We start from the raw sequence: 13,143 nt of genomic DNA, 5'->3' as shown, positions 1-13,143 counted from the left end.
TGAGACACCATTAAGGCATAGCTGCAGCAACGCATGTGGCTTGAAGCATTGGCTAAAGTGACGACAGACTTTGCAGTCACTCATTATTATCAGCTTAAGCCCGGTGAATGTGGGGGCATGGCATTGCTTCGACCACGTGACGTAAAATAAAAACAGGATTTATACCAGCTCAGGAGCAAGGGGCTTATATTGAGGACCTTCTAAGTGCTTTGTAATTGTGTGCTTTCACCACCAACAGGCACGCCAAACAGGGAAGGCAACTTCCAGGACAAGGCACGTAACCTAACCGAGTTCTCGCAGAAGGCAGCACGGACAGCGCGCAATGTTGCTCTTGGCGGTGCATCGAACAAGAAGCTTGCCGAGGCACTCCTGTCTTCAGCAGCTCAGGCAAGAGGCTCTTTTGAGTGCCTTTTCATTCGTGGTGGCTGCACTTAAACCATCTTCAGAGCTTCAGCCTCTAACTGCTAACAAACTGAATTTTTGAAGTTTGTTAGTAATGAAGCTACTTTCTCAGACTATACGGACACTTTTTTTTTTTTTTGAGCTGTCTGCGTGGGTTTATTACTACATTCTTCATTTTTAAAGGGTTTGAAATACTGTCAACGTTGAGCAAACCAATTTTTTAGTTTGCTCAAACTTGCTGTTTAATCCCATCAGCATAAAGTGTTTATATGGATGTTTACATTGCTGTTTACATGGGTGTTTATATGGGTGTTTTTTGCATGCTTTGAAAAAAAAAAAAAAATTATGCCCACCTTCAAGTTGAAACTATCGAGAGCTATTTGTACATATTAACCTTAAAAGCCTTGTCCAGAAAAGAAAAATAATAAACCAATATTGTAGCTCCGTGCCATCACACATAATGAAAAGGTTTTATTTATTCCTTTTTCGCGGTGGATACACGAGGTAGATGTCACATTTCATTTCGCAGGAATTTTTTTTTCTTTTGTTCTCAGCATCGACAAAGTGTCATAACAAGTGTATATGTCACTGTCTCTCATTTATTGCTGCAATTTCACTGATTTCCTCGTGGTTGTAAATCAGCTATTTTTAGCACGCAAGTGTTTGCTTGATTCGGTGGTGACTTTGGTGGCTTGGCAGCTGCCGCAAAAGAACTGATAAAGCATATTGGCTTGTCAAACTGGGTACTGGAGTCATGGAGGGGACGGCTTGCTCATTATCATTTTTCTGTCTAGGTGGAGAGCCTGACCCCGCAGCTGGTGAATGCTGGGCGCATCCGCATGACCTACCCAGACAACAAGGTATAGTGAAGACAGCCGCGTGCTCAAATTTTTTCAACAGCTAGCCTCTAAACTCATGAGCATTGGAGACATACTTACCTTTCATCATGGCTAGTGCCCTTTATATTCAGGTAAAACCTTGGCTTCATGTGATTGCTGCGCCGTGAGTTCGATTTCTCAAAAATCAGAACAAACTTACTTACTGTAAAAAAAAATGCCAGAGCACAAAATAGAATGCATCTCTTGGGAACTAATACATGTTTTTACTTGCATTAACATAGTGTTGTTTGTTAGCTCTCATTATAGAATTCTTTCAGTACTTGTTATCCATAGTGTGGCTAAATCAGGAGATGAGTTTGAATGGCGTCAGCTATTGAGTGCTGATACCTGGGTTTAGCATCAGTTCAGTGGTAGCGGAAGTAGTCATGCTAGTAGTAGTGGTGGTATTAGCAGTAGTAGTATAACAGTAGTAGCATCAGTAGTAGTAGTATCATTAGTAGTTGTAGCAGTAAGCATAACTGGAGAATAGGTGTCGTGAGAACCATGCTGCAGATTGCTATCTTGGAAAGAGGAGAAGGTCAGTTTGGAAAGCATGTCTTACAAGTGAGCGAGAGGACAAAATGGAAGTGCAGTTCGAATGTCTTATTAGCACCATTGAATTAGTACTATCCATGTAGTAACATCGGCATGCTTCAAGGCTGTGAGAAAGAGCAAGAGAGAGAGAGAGAGAGAGATGAAAAATGATGGGGGCTCTCCATGGCTGCTCCTGCTGGATTACCTGCTGTGTGATACAGAGTGAGCTCCACATTGAACCGGGGCATGATGAAATTGAGTGTAGGGGAAGTTCACATGTTGGCAAAGGCAAAAACGCTCTTTGTGGATGTTGATGTGAGAATGTCTCTTCTTGTTGACTGGACCTGGTGCTAGGTGTAATGTGTGTCTCCATCTGTGTGCCTCCTTCAGGCTGCAGACGAGCACTTTGAGAATCTCCACCGGCAGTACTCGGAGAGCATGATGCACATGCGCAACCTGGCAGATGAGGCCACCGACACTGCCAGCTTCGTCAAGGTCACTGGTGAGTTGGCCTTGCCCATGGCATCACTGCTTCCGTGGTGCTGCTGCAAATTGTTCTAGAACAGTGGCCAGGTATGGTCTAGTTACAGTTAGGATGTCGTTGGCACTCGAAGGTATCGCACTGGCTTGAACGCAGAAGAGAAGGACGCAGGAACCGCAGGACTGAAACATTTGAGGTGCAGCTAGCAGCTGCATTCGTGAAAAATTTGAGCATGAAGACGTCTTCAGTGTTGTAGGGAAGTGCATCCAAGCATTTTAGAATTACTTTTTCTATTGTGAGGTCACGGCACATGCTTGTGACCGTCGCAGTTGGACCAGCTCAGCCGAGTAGTGTTCCTTCAAAAGAAAAAAAAAATCCCAGTTATGAGTCAGTACTTGTGTTGCAGTGCATGAACAAATACCAACTTACCCAGATCGCAGCTTTAATTAAGGTAGCACGCTTAATCGAAGCAAGCTATAATGGCAATGTCACTGAGTGGTGTACTCTGTTCTTGTGCTTTATCGGTGTTTCTACCAAAGTGCGCCAACTGGCCTGACTGTTCTTTGTTTTGGGAGACCATTTTGGCTGATGTTATATGATGCCATGACATGGTCTCAGTGTTCTAAACGCCCTAGTCTCTGTTCTCGTGCAGAGGACATGATCCTGAAGCACACGGAGCTGTGTGAGGATGCCATGGCGCGGCAGCTTCCCCAGCAGATGGTGGACAACACGTCTAGCATCGCCCGCCTCGCCAACCGCGTCCTCATGGTGGCCAAGCAGGAGTCGGACAACTCTGAGGACCCCATCTTCATTGGCCGCGTCAACCAGGCCGCTGACAGCCTTCAAGGCAGTGAGTGTGACTGACCATGGCTTCTTAGCTTGAATGCTCGGAGTTTCACTTTAAGGGGGCACATGGATCTTAAAGCTATTTTTCCCAATTTTTTTTTTGAAATTTGATAAAACTTGGAATTTTGATTCAGTTCCTTGCACCGATTTCAAATACGTAACTAGGTTTCCAATGACTTCAAAAGATAAATTAAATTAATTGCTCATAATTTGCAGAAACAATGAAAAAATAACCGCACTACAAAAAATTCACAAAGACACTTTGCTAGGTACTAGAAAGCATAATGAATGCAATGTTAGGAGCACTTTTTTGATATAAAAAATATTAGCGATGTTATAGCAGCTCAAAGTTCACTGTTCCAAATGTGGGTTGCCCTTCTGTCTGATTTAGAACAAAATTGAACACTTTTCAACTGCTATAACATCGCTTATATTTGTTATATTAAAAAACGTGCTAGAGTTTTTTGAGGCAGGTTCTTGGTGTCAGCTTGAGCATGTTAACTAGTTTCACAATGTCAAGGTTTGTGGCAGTGACAGAAAGCGAAAGCACAGAATATTTTCTGCCGACCTGAACGAGGGCACGGTCAAAATGATTGTATTGGCGACGAGAGACGGTCAAGTGTTGGTAGGTATTATTCCGAGCACTCTGTTTACCCTCTTCATCAGTGTTAAACCAGCCACTGAGCCTGTTACCTGTAGTGTGAAAGGAACAAGTAGCTGATATTGTTTGCCTTCGAATACTGCCGAGGAATCCTTTGTAAAATTATCGAATGTTCTTTTTTATTTTTTTGTTAGCATTTGCCTAGCATACTTATTCTTTACTAGACAATGTTTCCATGTGATGAAGCATTATGGCTATAGGGCTGTGCATTCATTGCGGGGAACCAGACCAAAATATGCACTCGTGACAGAATTGCCACTGTACACCCTCTTTCACTGCAACCTGCATCGACTTCAGCACTGTGTTAAGGGAGAGGGGCTTGGTATTCTAGATACGTCTCACCCTATCCTCGATGACGTTGTTCCCCCATCACTCTTTTTCTGTGTGCCTCGAAGAAAAATGTTAGTGCACTGAGGAAACCGGAGTGTTTGAGTTGGTGCATTCATAATCAGCTAGGGCATGGCACTCAGAGCGGGTGTTGGAGGCTTCCTCAACACAAATTGTCTGCAGAATAGAGGACGTCGTCCTAGGTCTACACGGCAACAGGAAATCCGTTGACATGCTGCAGGTATGACGAAAGTTGTAACGAAGCAAGAATCGCAACAAAGGCACCCCTGACTTCACTACATGTAAGGAGGTTAAAGTGTGCTAAATGCGAACATCCATATCTGTAGTGTAGGCAGCTTAATGAAACATACTACAGCTAAACTTCAGTGTAAAAAAGTATTCCAGGTTTTATAATTTTGCACCTGCCGAACCATGTATCTTTAGCTTCAGTATGAAAAAGTAAATTTCTCCGAGCCTTTAGTGCAGTGAAGTTTAATTTCTGGCTGGAAACTATCGTGAGAAAAAATTACACTGCAAATCTTCGAGGAGCATATACGATAGCACGTAGAAAGGCAATTGAGGAGTGAACTCTTGTTGCACCATCTGAGTTGGTATGGTTGAAGCTGGCATATGTGACATTGTGCAAATGTACTAGGAAACTAGAAATATCAGTGTAGCCAACCAGGCTAGCTTAAGGCAGCCCATAGTTAATTAGTTAATTGACGTAGGAAGATACATGCTCTCTGTGCTCAAAGATAGCTTGGTGTATTTATTGGCTTTATAGATTCTCGTGGCTTGGTGTAAGAACTGGAAGGGACAGCTCACCATAGGCATACCTGTTAGCAGTGAAGGCAGTCTTGTACTTCACTGCTTGTACCTCACTTGCTAGAGTGGAAATGCGATGAGGCGTGGTATGGGCCTCATTGCATGCACTGACAGGTGCATTGACCCTCATTCCTTGAATAATGCCCGATGCAGCAGATGTACTGAGGGGTCTCGTAAGCCATGACATGAACAAGATGCAATATCAATATATATGAATGCATGCGAATATCATTGGTGACTAAACAAGCTTAAGAGTAACAAATAACTGTCACCGCATTAAAGACTTTTCCTTTGAGTGGTCTGCAACATGTTTTGAAGGGTTTGCTTGCTGGCAGACTAATTTCAGTGTTGCAAAGTAAATTGGAGTTCTTGCTGTTTGTTTGTTTTGTGGGGTTTAACGTCCCAAAGCAACTCAGGTTATGAGAGACGCCGTAGAGGTGGACTCCGGAAATTTCGACTATCTGGAGTTCTTTAACCCTTTGACTGTTTTTGCCGTACGGGTACTGCGCTAAACGCATAGCGTTTAAAAAAATTCGACACTGAGGGTGAGTTTTTTTTTCCGGAATATTCGACAGTCAAAGGGTTAACGTGCACTGACATCGCACAGCACATGAGCGCCTTATTGCTTTTCGCCTCCAACGGAAAGCAGCCACCACGGCCGGGATTCAATCCCGCATCCTTGGGCACAGAAGTCGAGCACCCTAACCACTACACCACCACGGCGAGGCTCGGTTCTTACCGACTTTTATTATATTGAGGTTTTAACTATATAGTATGTAGACAGATTTGAAGCTTCTTCCAGTCTGGCACACTCCCCCTGTTAAGCGTTCACTTTTAAGCCATGTGTTGAATACCTTGGTGACCGTGTGCCCTGTGCGGTGTGTGTGCAGCGGTGACGCCCATGATCCAGAATGCCAAGCAGGTGGCCACCCGCATCTCGGATCCGGTGGCCCAGTCGCGCTGGAGGGAGTCCAACAAGGCGGTCAGTTCCTTCTCTCTGCTCGCTGTGTGATGGATACGCATATTACTGCTTCATAGATATGAATGTGCTTCCTGAGTCAGTGTTGTGGATTGAAAAGAGTGGCAGGAATTATGATGGTGATGACAAGACGTGACGACAGTGATGTGACAATGATTTGGCCGCCACTCTGTTGGGATCAAAGTGTATTCTTGCTGTGACAGCTGAGTTCAAGTGTTTGAGGAAGTGCCCCTTTAGTGGCAGCTCTTCTAAATTCCTGCACCGTCCTGCCAGTCTGGAGTAGCAGTTTGTGCTTGCCTTTCTACATATACCTTACATCTACTGTCTTGCCTTGTGCAGAGATACAACAGTGCAAGAATTTCACAAAGATATCATGCTAACTAACCTCATCTTCAACTTTGCTGGCCACATACAAGATCAGTTCACTATCAATGTGTTTTCAATATATCATTATCCTGTGCAATAACGGCCGCCGTTTTGGTTCTGTCCGCCACACTGCTGCATCCTGGAGGCGGTCACTGCACGGTAACCAGCTGTCCAGTGACCTCCTTTAGGTTTCAGCTGCTAGCACCTTCTTGCTGCATTGGGAGGCCACATTGTTTCTCTCTGCTGAGCGCTGCTTCTCCGTTTTGTTGTTCGCCATTCAGGACTTTTCAATGGGAATTCGATCCAAGGTAACATTTCACTCTTCGCCCCTCCCCCGTCCCTTGCAAGTTGTTCTTCGCAACATTCTTCGCCCTTGTATGTATACCCACAGTGAACAAGGAAAACAACCCTACATAGTGCAGTTTATATATCAGTAGAACCCCTTTATAGTAAACTCACTGGGACCAGCAAAAATCTTTACTAGCTGCTAAGCCAAGTGGTAAAGCCACTGAAAGAAACACTCAGTGTTGTTTTTTTGTTTTCAGAAAAAAAAAAATTTTGCTTTGCGATTCTAGGTAGGGCACGGGCGGTGATGTCATTTCGTGAAAAATCGTCGTCGTGGCCAGACGCACTTTACTATAACCGATTTTTACCAAAAATGTCTTTACTATAAGGGGGGGAAAAATGTACAGTCGTCTATGGAAGATGAAATGGGACTTCATTTTCACTTTACTATATCCGAGTTTTACTGTATCAAGGTTTACTATAGCGGGGTTCTACATTACTGTGTATATGTACGGCACCAGGTTGGAGGGAGAGATATATGACAGCACCTCGATATATGACCCCCTGGTGGATGCAGCATGTAAATGTACATGGTCCATCTCAGCATGTTTATTCAAATATGTAAATAGTTCATTGTGTTTGCGTATTTAAGTGTTACATAGTGTTTATATAGTGCAATTTGTTGACCGAGTCTTACTATCTGGCCGCAGCCTTATTTTAGTCCTTTCGCCTGCCCTCTTCCAGCTTATCAATGCGGTTGGCCAAGTGCGGCAGGCTGTGACAGTGACACCTGAGGAAGAGCTGCTTCCGCACCTCATGGGGCTGCAGGCTAATGGTAAAGCCAAAATTGCCTCTTCTCTTGTGGGTTTTCTTTTTTCTCGCTTTTCACAGCAAGGCATATGTGGCACGTTTTCAAGCAACGCAGAATGTGTTGCGAGTGTAGAATGCTTCCAGAGTAGGTTTCAGATTGGTTTCAGATTGCTCTACGGTAGAAGATGTGTGAAATATTTCATACTTTTGCATCGTATGTGAAGAGTGTTGCCATAGCCTTGGATTGTGATGTGACAGTGCAGAAAGAAATTTTCCAACAGTGGAGCAGTGGTCTTTCTTGGTTTAGGCGGCCCAATTGAGCTGTGGGGTGACATTCTTCAGCACCATTTATTTGCAGTGGAATTGGATGTTTCATTTACTAGGGATAGAAAAGTGCATTTAGTTGAGCTATACATTTGTATGGGATCTTCAAGGGGATTATTTGACTTTTCTTTTTGCGATATATATATATATATATATATATATATATATATATATATATATATATATATATATACGCACATATGTATGGGTTCAGTATATCCAAGATAACTGTATACTTGTAGTTTAAGTACGAAAGGGAAAGGTGTGGGAAATTTTTGCTGTAAAGGATTTTTTCTGCCACATATATGCAGCCATGTCCGAAATGAACCTCCTTTTCCAAAGGCAACAAGCAGTTCATGTTTACTGTCTAAAAACATGCTACACCTCACAATTTTTGCAAATAAATTCAATCGTGTCGATAATGCTGGCCATATTTGATGACCCATTGATTAATGTGAAGCTTGACTACATCTCAGAAGCTGGCTGTGTGTTTTTTGATTTTGATGTGAAAGAATATGAAAAATGAATTCGAATTTTTTATCGATGTGTTTTTAATGAGGGTAGAATAGCTAGCTTATTGCTAATGTAACAATACGACAAATCAAGAAAAGTCTTAAAAATTAAATTCACAAAATTATGTCTGCTTATTCGCAAGTGAAGTACGTAACACAAAATCTGCTGGTTCTGGGGGCCCGTTACCATCTTTTTGTTTATTGAATTTATCATTGTGGATAAACTTTCAGCCTTCTCCTGGCATTCTGTAAATGCTCCTGTGTTCTTTTTTTTTATGCTCCTTTCCTTCAATCTGTGCCTTCGCCTGTCTCCTTTTCGTGCGGTTTGGTGGCCTTCCTCAGCCAAGCCGCGGTCACAGGACGTCAAAATGCCCAACTTTAACGAAATGTTTGATGTCAAGATCGAAGTGCCGCCGGTCGACAAGCGCCCGCCTCCCAAGAGAGGTAGCCGTTTATGCATTGGCCTCTCCTCTGGGCTGCAACCCCCGCCAAGCATTTGCTGAATTCTCCCAACTTGCGTGGCGCAAAGAGAAGCAAAAAAAGAAGGACCCAATACGCCTCCTTTCCCGCCTGTCTATGGTGCCCACAAAACAACTCCCATGGCTAAACATGTTTACGGCCAGCTTTTGCATGACTGGGTATTTGTGCTTGGACATTTGCAAAGACATTTTCAGCCTCAGCTCCAAAAAGAGAGCGTCATTCGCACGTATCATTCACAACGATCAGGGCCCTGGTCTGGAGACTCCTGTGTACATCTTCGCGTGGATAAGGGAGTTTTCAAGCGATAGATCATTCTTTTTTACTAAGGATAGATCAGTGCCGGTCTGCCATGTCAAAAGCTTTTTCCTAGCAGCCGTGAGTTTCATCCAAGGGCTGAGAAGAACTTTTCACAACGCTGTCGAAAAGGGGTACTTTACTCAAGCCTCTCCTGCATTCAGAAATAAGGGCGGCGCTTGAAATGTTGAGCAGGAGAGCAGATATTTTCTCCCCATGCACCCTGACCTGCATACCGAGAGTTTTCAGGAGCTCATCTCCGCTTTTATTAACTTGCGTTGTATCTCCAGCGCTCATTCACTCACACCCGGTTGACTGCAACGTCCTTCCAAACAAAACGGCGCGTGTTGCATAACAGAAGTGTTCGTTCCCAATGGCTGGATGCGTGGCGTCAACTGTAACGCTTGATTTGATCCATCCCATGCTCCCCTTTGCACCTGCGTCCCTTCGTACTAGGGATCTTAATTACTCGGCTTTGGCAAGAAGGCAGTACGTCACTTTCCTTTTAACTGTGGTGCTTCGACCCAAGGCCTTGCCTATGCTTGGAATTCGGTTCCCGTTTGCCGTGGTCCTCCCTTTAACTATTTGACAATGTGCTTTTTTCTCATTTTGTTAAAGCTGAGATGCACCAGTAATGTTGTTCTGAAGCTAAATACATTTGACAACAGTGTAGTAGGAAAATTTGTGTGGTTTTTTTCTTTATTTTTCTTCACTGCGGTTTATTTCCTTCGTCTCCTGCCCTTTTCTGCAATCATATAACTACTGGCTGCGGTGATGGTGTAGTGCTCTAATGCAGTGTCCAGTGAGCCTTATCTACTTACTAAGCACTTTTCTGCTACATTTAAGCTCATTCTGGTGCTCACTTTGGTGTGCTATTTATTGTAACATTTTGTTACTAGGCAGGCAGTATTCCTTGTGTCTGAAGATTGGGAAGCATGGGGTAAATTCAATTTAATTGCTTTGTTATTAGTTGTTTGAGGTGTCTCGGAAAATTCAGCCAACTGAGCCGAAAAGTGCTGATGATATCTTCGTTCACTCAATATTACAGTGTTCTGCCCTTTTAAGTTGTGCAGCTCTATAGCTAAGCCCTGTTTTGAAGCAAGAGAGCATTCGAGTTTGTGAATTTTTTTTTTTAAGATCATCGAAGCCATGTTATGTTGGCGCTTGCTGGTGTTCACATGGCAGGCATTGCCAACACTATGTCTTTAAAAGGAAAGAAAAAAAAATGTTTGCTGGTACGTGTAGTACTAGCGTTTAATTTAGTTCTTGACCTTGCCTTGGGTTGGTTTTGTGCCCTTCGCTCACAACAGAGGTGGTGGTGGAACCGCCCATTCAGAAGACGTTCGTTTCTCGGCAGCTGCAGGAACAGCATAACTACCCAGGTGGGGCAGCGAGAGTTTTCCCGCCCTTTTTGGAGACCTTACTATTTGTCTGCGGCGGTTGCCTGCTTCGCCTCGAGAGCTTGAGAATGAATTTTTTCTTTTCACACGACTCACCAGACAAAACTGAGGGTGGCTTGGCTTCTCGAGTGCCTTGATTTGGATTGGAGTTTGACTTCGCTTTGATCTTGGTTTTGGATTAGATCTTCGAGTGCCTTGACTTGGATTGGAGTTTGACTTCACAAATGGCTTGGCTTTGATCTTGGTATTGGATTGCATCGGATTTTATACCATTTGGATCCTTGCTCGCGTTTGACTTAACGGATTTTCTCTTCTCTGCTGACTGAACAGCGAATTTTCTTTATTTCAGTGAATGCTTTCGAGGTTGGCCGTAACTTTTCTTCTGACCTGACTTGGAGGTCGTTATTGATGAAAATATTTGACCTTGCTAGCCGCAAGAAGCAACATGCACGTGCCTCGGAGCATGAAAAACGTTGATGCTTGCTTTTTGAAGTGCTTGAACTGTGCGGCCAGTAGTCATGTTTGTGGCCGTGTTGTGCGGTTTGTTCGAAGCCGAGGAATTGTTTTGATTTGGCTTTGTGCTTGAGTTCGAGCTTGGCTTCGAGCTTAAAGGGAATCTAGCTTCGGCAAAGGCACATTGCACATTGTGCCAGTGATTGCGCTTGAGATTGTGAATGTTGGGACACTTTTCTGTTATATATATTCTTTTAACATTGCATGAACTAGTCGCTTGTCGGCTAGTTGCATGTTGCACCAGGTTCAATTTCATGGTATGCTTTTGTTCTGGTCTCTCAGATGTAATCTTTTTGCAGACATAGGCTTGAAGTTTGCGAAACTTCTGTTACATTTTGCGCTTGAAATGTTGAAATGCATGTCATTCAACGCCTTTATTCTGTCATGTTGCTACATGTTTTTCACCTGGAGTCATGTTAACATCTGTGAATTTGAAATTGTCTCTGTTATCTCATGCCGTTACATGTTTTTTTGCACTGGAGTCATGTTAACATGCATGACTGAAATTTATAATTTGATCGCTATGATTTAATATGCAACAGTACAGTGCTAAGTATATGGTACCGTATTAAGGAGCAAAGAAAAAAAACTGAGGAAAGACAGCGTAAGTAGAATGTTTATACGTGGGTGGCTTTAAAGGGCAGTGCAGAAGATTTATTTCGGATATTTTTAGTCATCAGTCATTTTACATTTCTTAGACCTTCCTCTAATCACAGCAAATAATTTCGTAAAAGCAATGTCGAAATGACAAAACCCAGTAAATCGAGCCTGAAACTGAGCTTTGACCCACTATGATGTCATGGATCTGTCACAAAACCTCTTCTGTGTTTCTAAGTAGTAAACTTCAATCATTACTTGTAAGTGACCAAGAACAAACCTTGAAACACTGCAGATATCAACAGGCGGGAAACATCTGATGCTGTACATGGTAAAGTTGCTTGTAGTAATCATCACCCTTGAGTCCAAAATATGGGTGTGGGAAATATCAAGAAGCTTCCCATTTTGCGTACCTAATAAATGATTTCAAATTAATTTGTAATAAAGTAAAACACTGCCGAGCTGTGACATTTAGCATAAAGGATCAGAAGACTAAGGGGGAATCTATTGTAAAGGTTTCAGTCAAATATGCTTAGGCATCGAAAAGCTGTGGAATTGATCTTCGAGAGATCTCAAAAGGAAGATTTTTTACGTTCACTCCTTGGTTAACTGTATTTGTTGATTCCACTGAAGTCTACTTATTTCGTCACCTATTTTGTCTTACCTTTGACGAACGTAACAGAATGTAGGTGTCATGTAAACTGATTAGTGTCCAGTTTACTTCTAGACGTGTAAAACCTGCTGACGACAATGCTACCTCACTTGCTGGTTTTGGCTGTTTCAATTAATTGCCACCTGCGAGAATAGAGTGCAGAACATTAAATGGACATTAAAGTATCTACAGTATATACACTGAACAAAGACTGTGGCTCTTTCTGTTGTGAATCTGTGCCCACAGGTTTCAACTACTCTAGTTGCTTTCTTTAAAGGAATAACACTGCCCTTTACATTACGGTGACCTGTGACCTCACGTGTTCCAGAGGAAGCACCGCCGCGACCTCCACTGCCTGGCTCTGGAGATCGGGCACCACCAAGGCCACCGCCACCGTGCGAGACTGACGACGAGTTTGAGGAGCGCTTCCCTCCTCCACAGCCAAACCAGCCCATCATGGTGAGATTTATGCTGGTGCTCAGAGGGACATACTTGCTCAACTGCACTTCTGAATGCAAAACTGTCAGGGAAAGAAGTTGGGTCTTCAGAGCCAGAACAATACAAGCAGCATTTTGCTATCTGGCATGCTGCGTTCTTGGCCTAAAGCAAACCAATGCTATTTGTTTTCATCTCAAATCCTGGGCATTTTTTATAAAAAGAAGCGACTGTTTCAATTCATTATTGGGGACAATGTGTGTGTGTGTGCGCACTTGTCTACGGGCTACCGAGAATAAATTAGTTCCTTGCCACATTGGTTTCTTTTGAATGCTTTTGTTCTCAGTCTAGTTTCGAGGTATCACCTGTTGCTATGAGATGAGGCCCTTCGATTACAGTAGACCTTGTTTTGCTGAGAGACTGAAGAGCACATTTTGTGGTTTTCTGATGGAACACTCAAGCAACTTTCTCAAATAGACCAAAAATGGGATTTTAGGATTTTAGGCACTGAAGTTTTTTTTTAAGTGCAACAAGAAGTTTGC

General features: G+C 43.1%; 1 protein-coding gene across 5 annotated transcripts in view; it reads left to right on the top strand.

Moving 5' to 3' along the window:
* The window catches only part of Vinc (vinculin), a 56,507-nt gene that overhangs the window by 28,478 nt on the left and 14,886 nt on the right, over positions 1–13,143 (top strand). For 4 of the 5 annotated variants that reach the window (XM_084576377.1, XM_084576380.1, XM_084576376.1 and 1 more), the window contains exons 11-17: positions 239–387; positions 1,197–1,262; positions 2,205–2,316; positions 2,948–3,145; positions 5,845–5,936; positions 7,329–7,419; positions 12,495–12,625. In XM_084576377.1, coding sequence (XP_084432503.1) covers positions 239–387; positions 1,197–1,262; positions 2,205–2,316; positions 2,948–3,145; positions 5,845–5,936; positions 7,329–7,419; positions 12,495–12,625 — 839 coding nt within the window. Of the gene's footprint in view, positions 1–238; positions 388–1,196; positions 1,263–2,204; positions 2,317–2,947; positions 3,146–5,844; positions 5,937–7,328; positions 7,420–8,572; positions 8,675–10,314; positions 10,387–12,494; positions 12,626–13,143 lie in introns of all 5 variants that reach the window. The other variant, XM_084576379.1, reaches the window with a different exon arrangement.

Source organism: Amblyomma maculatum, chromosome 8, assembly GCF_055883805.1.
Source record: "Amblyomma maculatum isolate TAMU_Amacu chromosome 8, ASM5588380v1, whole genome shotgun sequence".
NCBI classification, from domain to species: Eukaryota; Metazoa; Arthropoda; class Arachnida; order Ixodida; family Ixodidae; genus Amblyomma; species Amblyomma maculatum.
Note: the sequence above shows the minus strand (reverse complement) of the source record. Positions and strands in the feature narration are given on the sequence as shown.